The 15,106-nt window shown below is 55.2% G+C and overlaps 1 protein-coding gene across 1 annotated transcript in view; it reads right to left on the reverse strand.

Annotated features, from left to right (window-relative positions):
• Window positions 1-9,553, reverse strand: part of Cacng2 (calcium voltage-gated channel auxiliary subunit gamma 2) — a 107,733-nt gene extending 98,180 nt beyond the window's left edge. The window contains exon 1 of the mRNA XM_076853275.1: window positions 9,343-9,553. Within this exon, the coding sequence (XP_076709390.1) occupies window positions 9,343-9,553 (211 nt within the window). The remainder of the gene's footprint in view (window positions 1-9,342) is intronic.
• Between the last annotated feature and the right edge of the window lie 5,553 nt (window positions 9,554-15,106).

Here is a 15,106-nt window from a genome sequence, read left to right on the forward strand (position 1 = left end):
GTATCTGAGGAAATGTGGAGATTAGATGAGCGCTAACCTCTGGAGAGCTCTAAACCAGCGCTTAGCACAAAAGAAGGACTCAGTGAGTGACTCTTCTCATTGTCACTACTACCACCAAGCACTGCAGAATGGCTGTCCTGTAGGGCAAAAAGAAATGGGGGGTGGGATGGGGATACAGCTCAGCTGGGGATACAGCTCAGTTGGTAGAGTGCTGGCCTCGCAGGCACGAGGCCCTGAGTTCAATCCCCAGCACCACAGGAAGAAAGAAAAAAAAACAAGAAACAAAAGAGAAAAAAGAAATGGGGGTGGGAGAGTTTTCAATCTTAGGGAAAATTCAACAAGGATAAAGGATGAGACCTGCCCTCAGGAGGGGAAGACAGAGGCCCAGGGAGGGGGAGAGGTGACATGGGAGTAAGTGACACTGTAAGCAGGGACAGCCAGAGGGAACTGGCATGGGCAAAGCCGGGCTGCAGGAGGGTCTGGGGCCAGGACTCAGGTCTCCAGGAGCTCTGCCTGGCCGTGGCCCAAGTGAGGCCCGCTGGGTCCTGAGCTGTGGGTGACTGTGGAGGAAAAGCAAGGGTCCAGTCCCCGGCCGGTGAGGCCTCGGCACCTTCGTAGCAGCTGGGAGACCAACCGAGTGTCAGGAGCAAGGGTGGCGCTCCTCAGCCAAACCCAGGCTGTGAAGCCAGTCCCTGGGCCAGGCGGCCACCGACCAGGGTTTCTCCAGGAGACCAGCCTGGCTACTTCCTGAAGCTTTAGGCCAAGGCGGTGGCCCGGGGGCCCTGCAGGATGCCCGGGGGAAGCCCTGCTGGTCTCACGGCCTCTGCAGAAGGTGGCTGTCCCAGCCGAGCGGGAAAAGAGGCTGGTCAGAGGTCACTGGGCGGGTCCCTTCCCAAGCTGGCCGGTCCCCTTGGCTAGACCGGGAGCCCCTGGCCTTTACTGTCACATCCCTGAGCGCTCTGTCCATGCCAGGTTCTAGATCAGGCTTTGGGGACAGTGGTAGCTGGGCAGACAGGCCCCGCCCTCGTGGAGCGTGCAGTCCTGCAGGGGACTCGAATCTGAGCAAGCGGATGCTCAGAAAGAAGACAAAAAAGACAAAAAATCAAAGAAAAAATGAAAAGAGGGCCACAGGATGGAGGCCTGCTGCAGCTAAGGTGGTCAGGAGGCCTCCTGAGGGAGGGGCGTGGGCACTGGCTGACTGCGTGCGTGTTGGTAGCCGGAGTGCCTGTCACGTAGTAGTAGCTCAGTAAAGCTAGTTCGACTGGGAGGGTCTGGATGGGCTCCTGTTGTTGACCACTCTTACCTCCTCCCCTCTCCTGACCTCTGTTTACTGTAACTCACATTAAGCCACCCAGTTCCCCGGGCGGCCTGCTCTCTGTGTCCAGCGCCTGCCCAGGAAATCTCTCATCCCTGTGGCCCTCCTGGCTCACCACCCTCTGGGCTTCCCTTTCTTCCACGCTGAAATGCAGGACTGCTCTGTGCGCGCTCCCTGTCCCCTGTGGCCTCCGGCCCTCCTCAGCCTTCTGCCTTCCAGGGCTTCCTCCTGGGCTCCTGTGTGACCGGCATGCCACTCCTCGGTCTGAAGTGCCCCTCCTTTCCTGAGCCTGCTCATCCACACTTTGCACCCTTCAGAACCGGATTCCCTGTACCACGTTCCCCAATGTCTGTGCCCCCAGTCCCCAGAGCCCTCTGTGCCGGTTTCGGGGTGTGCTGGCCGTCGTCTCTGTCCTCCACAGCTGAGCTCCTCCAGGATGGGGGCTGAGCCTTCTGCTCAGCAGCACCTGGCAGCGCAGGGACACGCTGTTGAACAGAGAGCGCCGTCACCTTGCCCCTGTAGGAGACGAGCAGGTAATCCAGGTTCCTCTGGCCCAGGCTGCTTCCCAAGGCCGAGGCTGGGCACCAGCTGGAGAGACCTCGGGCTCCCTCTGCACCTGCCTGGGGTCTCCCTGCCCGCAATGAGCTTTCCCTCTTCCTTTGGTTCTCAGACCCCAAGTTTGAATTTCAAGGTTTCTGAAATCAGGATGTGTCTTGTAATCAATGTGAACATTAAACCCGCTCCCCGCCCCAGAGGCTGTTTTAGGTAGATCTTAATTTTATGATCAGCGGTGCCTCAGAACCCAGAGGTGACGGAACAGGGAGGAGACTGCCACTTCTGCACCCAGGAGAAGGAGCCAGGGCCCTTCTCCACCCCGTTCCTATTTTCAAAAAGTCTCCAGGTGATGGGGCTGAGGGTGTGGCCCAGCGACCTGCGAGGCCCTGGGTTCGATCCTCAGCACCACATAAAAATAAATAAATAAAATAAAGGTACTGCGTCCAACGTCAACTAAAAAGTAAATATTAAAAGGAAAAAAGTCTCAAGGTTATAACTGAGCTTCACCCAGATTCCTGCTCAGATCCTCCAAGATCCTATCTGGCTGTAAAAGGAGCCAGGAACCCTTGGAATTCGTGGGAGGGTGATAAGGAGAGGCCACAGGTCGCAGACGACAAGGAGGAAGGTCCCCGGCCTGCTCTTAGGATCCCCGCTGGGCTCCCTCCCAGGGTCCTGGAGGTGGGGAGTGGTCGCCACTGCCTTCCTGTGTTTCCCAGAGTTGGCACCCTGTCCCTGTCTTTGCCCGCCACTCTCTGCACTTAGTGAAAGGAAATTCAGTGGAGTCCGTTGTCTCGCCCTCTGCACGGTGGCCCCGGGAAGCTGGGAGGCAGAAAGATCCCTGCATTCAGCCTGGGACGCAAGAGGAGAGAGCCAGGCAAAGGCGAGAGAAGGGCTGTCCTATCCCCAAAGCCACCTGCAGACAGGCGTTACCATCCCCGGTGAATAGATGGTGAGAGGAAGGCACAGAGACTGAATTAAGTAGTCCAAGGTCACACAGCTATACACCAGAAGCCAGAGACAGAAAGTCTGACCCTTCAGCAAGACTAACAAGATCTTTAAAAAAACCAAGACTAACAAGGTCTCGGGGGTTAGACCACATTCACATCCCCTTCCCACCATCCAGCCTCAGCCGAGGACACCCTGCTCCAGCGCCTGGCTTCCCACCACTGGTCTCACTTCTGCACTGGATGTCCCCCCACTTGGAATATTCTTTCTTTCTCTGTCACCATTAACTCCAGGCGGCCCTCCAGCTCTCCATGCCCATCCCTCCTCCTCAGGGAGGGCCCTAACCCAATGTCACCCCCTCACAGCCCCTCACAGCCCGCGCCGCGTCGGCCACAGTTCACTTCAGAAGCGCAGGGGACGCGCTGGAGTCGGGGTCTGTGGCCTCCAGCAGGCTCTGGGGTCCCGAGTCAGTGGCCCTGAACCACGCTGCTGCCTGTGACGTCTCCGTCCCTGGCCTAGCACTTGCGACTCCTTGAGCGTGGGACAGGCCTTGCCGGGTGGCAGCTTGAAACCAGGCGGAAACTCGCGGCGTTTCCTGTGAATTTGGCTTTAGGGGCAAAAAAGGTATCTGAAGCTAAAAAGAGTCATTGAGTTTTGATACATTAAAAAATCTCAGTCTGCCTAGGTCTTTTCTCTCCCCACGGCCACCACCAGAAGGCGGGCAGTCCTGGGAGGAGTCTGTGGAGGCCCTGGGGGTGGGGGAGGACAGCGTGGCCGGGATCTGCCCTCAGGGGACGCCTGGACCCCCAGCTCTTCCTTCCCGGGCCCTTGTTTTCTTTCCAAGCACATTCTATTTTTTGTCACTCTTTATTCTGTGCTGAGCTCTCTCTCCTCTCCAGGTTCCCTCCCTCCCCTGTGTTGAGCTCTGCTAGTTTTCAGAATATCAGAAAAAAAAAAAAAGCTTTCCACCACTTCTCACTCAAAGAACCCTCCCTGAGCACCAGAGGGGCCACCATTTCTGAAGGACACCCTGTGGCAGGCAGTGGGCATGTGCTTGGTCACCAACAAAGGTGGTTTCCATCTTGCGATGTCATGAATGCTGGGACCCCAGCCATGGGCAGGGAAGGAAAAACCTGGCTGTCACAGGGCTGGTGTCTAGTGGTGAGAGACAGGCTCGATGAGCAAAGGTAGAGGCTGAGGAGGTGGTAGGTGCCTGCTAGACACCAGAATGGGTAAGGAGATGTAGGAAAGGTGGGTGGGGGATTGAGAGCAATTTCAAATAAGATGGTTGGGGACAGGAAGTGAGGACATCTGTTCATCTGATCCCTAAACCACCAGCCACCCTGGGAGGAGACTATGACACTTCCTCTCTTTTAATAGAAAAGGGAACCAAGGCCTTGGAGAGGTCCAGCTGTCCCACGTCACATGGCTCAGAAGGCTACGGTGCCTCAGGTGAGCCCGGGTCTGAGGGGCTGGGACATCCCTTCAACTAGGCCCCAGGACATTCTCTGCACACTTCCATGAGCTACGGGGACGTAAATTTGCTATGTTTTTAAAACGCTTGCCAACCCCAAACCAACGGATCGTTCACACGGAGGCCGGGTCCAAACTGAAGGGCAGAAAATGAAGCGGCGGAGGGTGTGTTCACCTGAGCTGGGTGGGAGGGATCGGGTGCTGCCTCCCTCAGCCTCTGGGCCTCAGCTCGCGGGACAGAGGAGTTAGGACAGAGGGCATCACCCCGAAAGGTGCGGTGCTCGAGACGGCAGCTGGGGGGTGGGGTGCAGGGGGTGCGCCCAGAGCAGAATCCCAGTCACCGGCCAGGTGGACTGCACAGAGCCCTCCAAGTCTCCAGGGAAACACAGTCCGCAGTCCCAAGGGCCCCATGAAGTCTGGCTCAGACACTTTGGGCCCTGCGACCTCAGCCAGCAGCCCACCCCTGAATACCTCCTTCCGCTCACACGTGGAGAGGCAGCGAGGGCCGGCCTGGGCGCCAACCCTGGGACCCACAGGTAAGTAAGGGGCAGGCCGGGCCAAGGTGGGGGTGAGAAGGGTGGGGTGCCCACCTGGCTGTATGGGAAATGCCACTTAGAACCCAGACAGGCCTGGGGAAAGTTTCAGGGTCCTGAGAATTAGATGGGAGGTTCGCGAGGACATAGAAGGTTCTGGAAAAGCTAAATAAGCCTGGTCCGTGACAATGCCTGCTTTCTGTCCAGAGGCGTCTGGTACTAATGAGATGAAACCCAGCTTTGGTGAGTGTAAAAGCAGAAACCAGAGGACGATCGGCTAGTGCTGTCTTCCTTGCTGTGGAGGCTGGGCGTTCTTTAACTTTCCTTGAATAATTGGTCTCCACTTTAACCAGTTAGGATCCGTGAAGCACCGATGGCTGGATCCTTTTGAATTTTCTTATTTTGTAATAATAGTCTCATGACTCATTATTATTATTTTTTTAAATAAAAGATGTTCCAGGAAGAACAAACAAATCATTCTGACTTCTTCCCTCCTCTCTCTCTTTCTCCCTCCTTTCTCCCTCCCTTTCTCTCTCTCTCTCTCTCTCTCAACTTGATGTTTGCATTCATTTCAGTAATTAAAAGAATTTCTGAGCCTATCCATTGATCACTATTTCTGATGCACCTACTGTGTGTGGAGTTGCTAAAGAAAGTCCCGTTAGCTCAGGGATCACGGAGCAGTTCGCACGCCCCGTGGCGGCCCAGCAGGGCCATCTGTAAGCTCGTCCACGCTTGGAGGCGAGAGTGTCCGGGAGAGGCTGCGGGCTCTCTTACACCAAGGCCGTTTCCCTTCCCTCTGCGGAGCGGCGGAGCCAGGGCCCAGCAGAGTCTAGAACACCCCTCCCTGCAGGCTGCTCCAGGGCTGTGCAGATATGAACTTGGGAAAGAGCATGCGGGACGGCGGAGACACTGCTTGCTCGACGAGAGGGAGGACCTAGAATAGCTGTCAGGTCCTCCGTGAGCAGCAGCTGTGAAGGGGACACGGTGGCAGTGCCGAGGGAACAGGAGCTGGAGAAGTGGGCAGAGGGACCTGGTCAGCCTGGACGGGCACCATGATTCCTGCTGCCCCTCAGACCATAAGGCAAAGGGGCAGGAGAGAACAGGGCCCCGGAGGTGTGTTCCTGTTCCAGACCCTGCTGCCCAGTGACCAGCTCCTCCTCTGCAGGGCAGAGGGGAGAGGGGCCAGGAGAGTCAACTGAGTGAACCTGCTGTTCCCCGGACACCAGGTTTCCTTTAGGGGTTAACAGAGGTTAATGCCCTGATCAGCAAGTCACCACAGGCCCAGAGACGCCTCCCTCGGAGCAGCCGGTCCCAGTGGATTGCACCGAGCTCCTCCCTGAAACACTGATTCGTTCCCCGACCTGGACGCCTACTGCAGCATTCTTGAAAAGTCTGAGAACTCCTCCTGTCCCTCGGCACCCGCTTTGTACCCATGTACACGCGCCCCCAGCCTCACCCGCTTCCTCAAGTCCCACTCAGGACACCGCCTGCTGGAAGTTCAAGTTCACGCTCACATTTCAGTATCTACTCTGCAGGGGGAAAGGTAAGGGCCAAGGTTGTTTTCTCTTGATTCTTGTCCCTTCCCCCCGTTTGTACCTAACAGGTGGCCGTGTCCCTTCTGATTCTTCTGTAGACTAATGAACTTCAAAAGCAGCAACAGAAGCAAGGAAATATTTCCTAATTCTTATTTTCATCCAGAGGTGAACGAAAATATCATCTTGGGAGATAAAAAAAAAAAGCCCTGGTGGGAGCCAAAGGGTAAAGAGATCAGAGGGAGACGGGCTTGTTCTTCATCTGCAGTTATTAGCAGCGTCTCGGAGAGACGATTTGAAATCCATTCACAACTTCTCAGGTGTGGGCAGAACACATAATTAAAGAGGCCATGGAGGGACCTTTTTGGCAAGTCTAGTTACCTACAAAAAATCACAGGTCGGAGAACCCGAAGCGCTGGTAACTTGACCTCCCCAGAGGCCGGCTCTGTCTTGAATGCTTGGTCCGAAAAGCAATCACACCAACCATCTCCAAGAACCATCTACGCCAACTTCTGGAAATAAGTGAACTTACAATCTTTGGAAATCAATGCAGCCTGAAAATATGACTCACCGAGTGGCCACGATCCAGTTTCCTAAGATGGTCCCAGGCCCGCAAAGCCCCAAATATGGACAGAAGCTTTGGAAAATAAGGGCCAGGTGAACTGGGCCCTGAGCACCAGCCCTCCCTGGGCAGGCCTTGGATCCACGTGGACAGGAAACATCAACCTAAAGAGACCTGGCCAGCCCGCCCCTCGCCACCTGGAGGCAAGTGCCTGGGACTGGGCACCCGGGAAGACCACTGGACAGTGCCAAACCCACAGCTTCTGTGAGCATCACAAGACCTTTGGGAAGGGTTGCGATTCTAACCCTTCAGCTGGTCCAGGCTGGAGGAGGGGGTGCGGTTTGGAGCAAGTTAAAGGGGGTGGCCAGCACATTTGGAGATCGGACGCCAACCAGACAGAATTTCAATGAACACACTTAAGCCTTACAATGCACAAGTGGCCCACAGCCACCTCTAGACCCCTCGCTTTCTGGGAATTAGAAGATGTTTCAAAGATCACAGTGTTGAGCATTTGTAAATAAAACCCTGATTAATAAAGTCTGTTTATACCAAGTCACCAATATCTGATGATATTTCACCTAAAATAATATCCTGTCTTTCCTCTAATCTCTTGCCCACTTATTTCCATCCATCTAACTAAAATCCAAGAGAGGCAAATCAGCACTAAGATCACTTCCCTAAAGCACTCCTCGTTGACTTCCCTTCCCTTCTCTTCGGGAATAAAAGTCTGCCATGAATGTTTCATTAAGAGGAAAACAGTCTTTTCACTGCCGAGGACCAGCGGTATGCAGGCTTTTCCTTTGGTAAGGTGGGGTGTGTATGCGTGTGTTTAAAACAGTCCCTATTAATTTCCTGAAACCGACTCTGGCTGGGAGAGTGTGTGGCATTCAGCAGAGAGGTCCTCTGCAGAATATGTTAAAGGCAGCGGCTTGGATGGAGAGAGGGCACCAAATGCAGTATGCGTCAAACAGACCATGGCTCAATGAAGTCACTTAGCTATTCAAAACATGTTCAGCCGTCACTCAACCATTCGCACCAAGAATGTTGGGAAGGGGACATGGAATTTGTGCTCTCTCCCAGACGTAACCATTTCCCAAAGAGCAGCTTTGGCTCAGTTTGGGTCAGACCCTGGGGCCACATTAGTTTCTGCCACTGCCCTCCGATTCTCTCTCTTCTCCCCCACCTCCTGGCCTCCCTCCCTGCATCGCCATCCCATGTCCAGCTTAGCAAACAATCCTGCGGTGCCTGCTTCCCAGACACGGCCTCTGGTCTTGGTTCACATCAGAAGCATAGCACATAAACCCCGCTTTCCACGCAGACACATATGCACCTCGGTGCACGTCTCCCTATGGGTGGCTCATGCACACAGACATTCAGCTATGCAAATGCCCTCGCTCACATGAAAGTCTGTTGCTAAATGCAGCTCGTATGACCCGCAGAGTTTTTTCTGTGTGTCCCACGGCACACGCCTTCATGCACACCCTGGCCTCACAGCCTCGACACCATGAGGGCCCCCTGGCCCACAGAACCCTGCACACATGCCTCAGTGGTCAGCGCCAACTACTGACCCCCTTCCCGGCCTCAATGCTCCCCCATTCCCCTCAACCTCCCCATGCCCGCGCCTCCCTCCCTCCCTCCCCCTCCCTCCCTGCACAATGCTGACTCCACTCGCTGCTGGATGACAGACATGTCACTCTGTGTGAAAGGGAATTGGTCCTCAGCCTAACCCGCAAGTGAATTGCTGTTTATTAGAACTTGGGCTTGTTTCCTGTGAGAGACGTATGTATTTTTAGACTTTGTAAACGTTAACACACACACATGCACACGCAGCCAGCCGCCTCGAACGATCTGTGTGGCTCATAGACATTACGAAATGCTCTTGAACTCAGCCTGAGATCCTGGAATAATTAGGATTTACCAAATAAGGATTCTTAGAAATAGCAGTTTTTTTTTCTTTTTTAAAAAGAAAGAGATTTAAAGAGGGCGATGCGTCTGAGACTTTCGGAGAGTCAGGGGAGAGGAGAAGGAGGACGTTTTTGAATTCTTCATTGCCAGCAGATGAGCATCACTGAGGGAAGCAATTATTTCCCCTCCTCATAGATGGAGGGCTAAACCCAAAGCAAATCCTAATGATTCCGGTGCAGGCAGAGCCCATTTGACTTTTAAAGACATTCTCTGGTTTCCATCATATCATGGATGGTGCCAATGAAGAGGTCGGGGAAGGGGGCGGTGGAGGGGAGAGAGTGGAGTATGGTTTTTGCTTATTGATTTTCTTTCCTCTGAAACTAACCCCACCAACCTTGATCCGTGGTGGAAGGGAGGGAAGTAAGAAAATGGTGGAATGTAAAGGGGACTTATTTGGAGGAGGGTGGGGAGGGGGAATGGGGAGGGGAGGGGCGGGGGAGGAGGAGATGGGAAATCAAATACCTTCTAAGCAGCAGGTTCTCCATAACCCAGAATGGGTCATAACTTCCTCGTTCTTTTTGCTGGTTTCATTCTCACTGACACTTTTCGTCTTGCAAACCCCCCTGGAGTACAGCCAATAGTCCGTCCCCACAGCTATAGTCATCAGGCTGAAGGCAGCGAAAGCACCAACGGTGGTTAAAAGCATCTGAACACCTCGATCAAACAGCCCCATAATTCTTCATTATATAAACACCCAACCGACTTCGGGTTCTCAGGAGAGTGTGTGTGAGGGTGCGAGTACCAACGCCAAAAAAAAAAAAAAAAAAATTAAAGATAATTCCACTAATAATAAAATGGATAGATGTGTGAATTGAGTGTGGAGAGATTTTTTTTAAAAAAAGGAAGGTAAGAAAGCTCACGGAAAAGAGTGTAAATTATAAAGATCACACGGGAAGAGAGGCTTGCCTTTTGAGATCAGAAACTGTTCCAGTTGCAGTGATTTAAAAAAAAAAAAGAAAAAAGAAAAATAAAAAGACACCCCCCACCCCCCCAAGTGAGATGCCTTAATCTCTTTTCCTAAAATTCTGGTCTCCAGTTTCCATATGTGATAGCTAATTTGGAGATGGCTTCCACAGTGAACCAGGCAGCGGCCGAGTGCTCAACACCATCTCTCACGGTCGGGACCTGGACAGTTAGAGATCCGAAGAGCCCAGATGCAGCCTTCGCTCTTGGTTCTCGGCTCTGCGGCCTGCGCCATGAAAATCCTTGGCTTCGCCAGTTCTCTTCCTTGGGGGGTCCCGGGCGCTTGCGTTTCAGACCCGACTGCCCAGTCTCCGGTAAGCCCTTGATCTCAGCGGCGCAGGTGCGGGGGTCTCGCCTTCCATGGCTCGGCCCCGGCGGCGGCGGCGGCGGCAGGGCGGGCAGGCGCGGCGGCGGCGGCGGCAGGACGCGCAGCGGCGGCGGGTATTGTTGTTGGTGGCGGGGGCAGTGCTGGCGAAGTGGGGGAGGGAGGGGGTTTCTCCCGGAGAGTCGAGGCGGGCTTCCCTCCCCCTATCTGCAAAGCTCCTGGAAGCCGGGGAGCCGGCGTCTTGCTGCAGGATGGGCCGCCGCCTGCCCCCTCGCTGCCCGCGCGGCCCCCGGCGGAGGCGCGGCCACCTACTGCATTCCCGGTGGTGCTGAACTGGACAGCTCCCTGCGCGCGCCGCGCGCCGCGCTCCGCGGCCCGAGGGCGGCCGGCCAGGAGGGGGGCGCCGGCCCGAGTCCTCCCTCCCGCGGGGCAGCCGGGCCAGGGCCGAGCGGGGCCGCGCGCCTGCTCCTGCTCCTCTCCCCCGGCCTCGAATGAGCGCTTCCCGGGCTCCCGGAGCTCAGAGGAAGGCGTAGCCAGAGATCGCTCGCTCCCTCTCCCTCTCCCTCGCTCGCACTCTCCCTGCCCTCCCCCCTTGGCGTTCCTTCCAGCTCAGCCTCCTTCTCATGCCATCCCTACGTGCCCAGAGCTTCAAACACAGCCCTCCAGCACCAGCAGACGGGCACCAAACTTCAGCCAGCCGTCCCTCTGCCTGGAAGTGGTGGCAAGAGGACCCGCATGGTAATTACCGACCCGCGCCCCGTGCTGTTCTAGAGCCTCTGTCCTCGCGGCTTTTCGGCGGACCTGTTTGGGTTATGGGCTTGGCAGATGCACCTCCTCTTGGTCGGTCCCCTCTCCCCTCTTTGTCTTTCCCCGGCGATCAGGGGGTGCGCATTGTACTGTGTCTCTCTGCAGTTTCCCGTGAAATCCCGAGTCTTGCTTCTGGGAGCAGACATTTTGGAAAGATTATTCATGGATCAGGGTGCGAAAGGGTGACTGGTAACTGGGGCTTGGGCCATGATTTTCATCTCGAGGATAAACATGTTTGCAGGGGGAGTGGGCGAGATGCGTATCTTTCCAAGTTTCCTCTGTCATTCATAAACGGGGCTTGGAAGAGAGAAAGCATCTCGCTGCTAGAACAGCTGAGCACCTCAGCGCCCCTCCCCCTGCTCAGCAGAATCGTGTCCCTGGGTTGGTCTCCAGCATCACCGCTTTTTCTCTATGTGTAACTTTCCTCTGATGTGACCCTGGGAAAAAGCAGCACACTAATTCCTGCTGCTGGTGATGACACCCCCCCCCCCATCAGTTTCATAGTTAAGTGAATGAGAGCACATGGGGTGTGACGCGGGTGCGTGCCTTTTATTTATTTATTTATTTTTGGTGTGGGGGGAGCTTGGAGAGAAGCGTGAGTTTGATGGGTCAGTTGGGGGAGGGTTCGAGATGTTTCCATCTCGAAGCTCAACCCTTCCCTATTTTCTTTCCTTTTCCCCCACTTTTTGGGTTGAGATCATTTGCCTGACAAGTTCTCAGTGGTCTGGTGGTTATCGAAGAGTAGATGAATAAAATGACTGAATTAAAATCCGATTCTTCAGCGTGGAAAGCTGACTTTGCCTGACTCCAAGCCGATTGGCAGGTAGGGCCCGTGCATTCTTTTCAGCGTGGAAAAACTACCTGTTTCTCCACCTTGCACAGAACTTTCCTTTCTTCCACCCTCCTCCTGGGAAGGACTCCTAGAAGGGGCCCTTGCTTTGCTTCTGGTACAGGAAGAGGAGACAAGAACCGAGACTCTCTCAGCTCTGCCCAGGTGCCTGCAGGCTGAGGGTAAAGATTGCTCCAATTTGGTTTCTGTCCTGTGAGGATGAGCTGGGAGCTGGGAGGGGAGGGGCTGGTCTGCAGATCCCACCAGGCAGGGGACCTAGCAGTTCACCAGTGGCCCCAGTGGGCCATTTTCCTTGGTTGCTGTCCTTGAGGAAAACAGGAGGGGCAGGCACCCAGGCCTCTGAGGTCGCCTGGGCTGTTTGGGGGGTGGAGAGAGCCTGGGGTGAGGTCACATGGCCTGGGAGGCTCGCCCTCACTCATGCCTGTCACCTTGGATGCCTTTGACCGTCAGGAAGTCCCTTCACACTGGGGGTAGGGCCCTTCTTCTCATCCCCTACCCCTGAACCTTTTGCTTAAAAGGAACCAGGAGCTCTGAAACCTCCATTTGTCTGTAGAAACAGCTCGCCCCAAGCCACCGATGGTGGCTGCAGCTTTAGCAGCATTTGATTAATCTCCTGGCCAGATCATCATTGAGAAAAGCACAGGGCGAGGGGGGGGGCAGCTCTTCAGCTGCCTGCAGGGAGACAGCAGAGACTTCTGGAGACCGGGCAGGCCCTGGAGCACAGCCTCACCCCGCTGCTCGGTGTCCGCAGGGCTCCCAACAAGTTGGCCCTCAGAGCTTCAGTCTCACTGTGTGTGAAATGGGTACCGTAGAACCTGCCCACCCTGTTCCGAAACGGCTCCCGGCTTCCCATCACGGCCCCCCGTTGAGACCTCTGTGACCAGGTCTGTGGCTCTTTACTGGGGGTGTGTGGTCCCTCATTACCTTGGAGGTCAAGGCTGGGTCTCCTTCTCTATCTCATCTTTGGGCCCTAAGGCAGGGCTGGTCCCAGTAGAAGCTGGCTGGTGACAATGAGGACCGGGTGGTAGAAGACAGTGATGGCTTCGGCACATGCGGATGCTCAGCCAGGGCAGCTTCCCTCTTCCCCCCACTTTACATGCAGAGCGTCTTCGGTTTCTCTGATGGAACGCTGGTGCCACGCACCTCCCCCTCCCCATCCAGCTGTCCCCTGTAGGTCCCTTCTGCAGAGACGGCAAGGCCACCCGGGAAGACTTGGCTTGGCATGGGCCGTCAGAAGGTTGGGACCGCCAGGCACACGTCCTTAGTGCTGCTGAATGGATGCTCTGGGGGAGCAGCTTTGTGAGCCCACGGTTCGTTACTTGGGAAGGGCTTAGAGGAAATTAGCCGAAATGCCACAGGCCTATTTTGAGCTGCTTCTCTGATGAAGTGGAAATAACAGGGGATTTGGGCGCAGTGGACCTGGCCTTGAAGCACAAGTCTGCCGTTTCCTGTTTGACCTTGGGCACTCACTTAACCCCTCTGGAAATTGGCCTCTTTGCCTGTCGAGGAGCAGCATGGATAAGGGTGTCAGGGTGCGGTGGTCAGTGCTCCATGTGGGTAGCGATGACACCAGCTAGTGTTCAGTGGGCACGGGCAGTCGCCAGGCCCTCACCTGAGTTGGGCCCCACAGCAGTCCTGTGAGGAAGGTACCCTCATCATTCCCATTTTACAGATGAGAAAACTGAGTTGCATAAGGGTTCACGTATCTGGCACGTGATTGTGTTGTTAGTGACCGGCAGAGTGGGGTGCCTCGTCCAGCAGCCTGACTCAAGAGCCTGTCTTGACGGCCGTGCCCTGGCCCCAGAGACGAGCTCTCCATGTTACACAGGGCTATTTACTTTGCACCCACAGATTTGCAAGCATTTATGGAGTGACTTCCAGGTGCCAGGCATTTTCACACAGATGTTCACACTTGACTCTCAAACCATCCTGCAAACGCTCGGTAATGACTTTTCCTACAGCTGAATAAACAAAGGCTCGGTGAGGTCACATCCCAAATCCCAAGGTCATACATCAAGTCCTGCAACGGCAGAGATATGAACACTGCAGGGTTTCAAGTTCTGTTAGCACCAAGTCCAAAGTTGATCCTTTTATTCATTATTCATTCAGAGAATTGAGCACCTACTGTGTGTCAATGCCCAAGAGGGTGAGAGGGCAGACATGGTCACTGCCTCCAGGCTCTGCAGAGGAGCAGGAGGGGCAGGGAGTTGGGAGTCCACGCCCAGGAGACGGAACCGGTGTGGGATGTTGTGGGGCCACACCAACCGCGGTAGGGAGGACATCTTTTTTTTTTTTTTTTTTTTTTTTTTCAGGAGGGGACATTTAAACTGCTGTGTGGGAATGAGGAAAAGGTAGCCAGGTCACGGGGGTGGGTTGGTGGGCGGGAGGGGCTCCAGGCTGGGAGAGCTGCTGGTGCAAAGGCTCAGAGGTGTGGGAAAGATGACTGGCAGTTTGGGGACAAAATACTAAGTCAGGTGGATCCTGAGACGAGGATGAGAATGTTCTAGACTAAGCACCTGGAGGCCGTAGAGTGGAGGCTGGGGCAACCTGGGGGAGGTGGGGGGGGATCGGAGGCTTGAGCACCAAACCTGGAGGCAGGGAGGCTGTCAGGCGGGTGCTGTGTCTCCACGCTCCAGAGGATCAGGCCTGGGGCCGGTGTGGGCAGGGGGGTGGGGGAGGCGGGGTGGTCAGATCTACCATGCGGCCAGCGCAATGGTTTCATTAATGAGGTTCTTGGCATAAAAGTTAGCTAGCGAGATCGAAATAAACACACAGACTCAGTTACCTTTTTCTATGACCAGGTCCGAGACGGCTCCCCTCTCTGATTCCCTCCTCTAACCGCCCGGCAGGGCAGCAAGGATTACTCAGGGCTAGCAGGAGAGAGAGAGAGAGAGCACGCCAGGGAGTAGCCTTTTATTGGGGAGCAAGAAATTCAGGGGATAATTCCATCCAATGAAGGTTGAAGGGGGGCCGCACTCCAAGGTCAGGGTCAGTGATTGGGCCTCCGGGGTCAGTGGTCAGTTACACCCCCACACGGACAGGTTCTCTCATCAGGAGAGGGCCGGGAAAGCTCCGACACAGCCAGAGCGCCTCAGACCCTAACCGGGAGTCACCCAGTCACGTGTGAGAATGGCTTCCGACAGTCAGAGGTGTTTGGGAAGAATTGATCCATGCGGGATGAGCAACTGTGAGGAAGGCGTAGGCCGGCACGTGGGGGCTGCAGGGAGCCGGAAAGAGCCAAGAACTCTGCTTTGGTCATTTAGCCAGTGTCTGCCACATGC

This window comes from Callospermophilus lateralis, chromosome 4 (genome assembly GCF_048772815.1).
Source record: "Callospermophilus lateralis isolate mCalLat2 chromosome 4, mCalLat2.hap1, whole genome shotgun sequence".
Lineage (NCBI taxonomy): Eukaryota > Metazoa > Chordata > Mammalia > Rodentia > Sciuridae > Callospermophilus > Callospermophilus lateralis.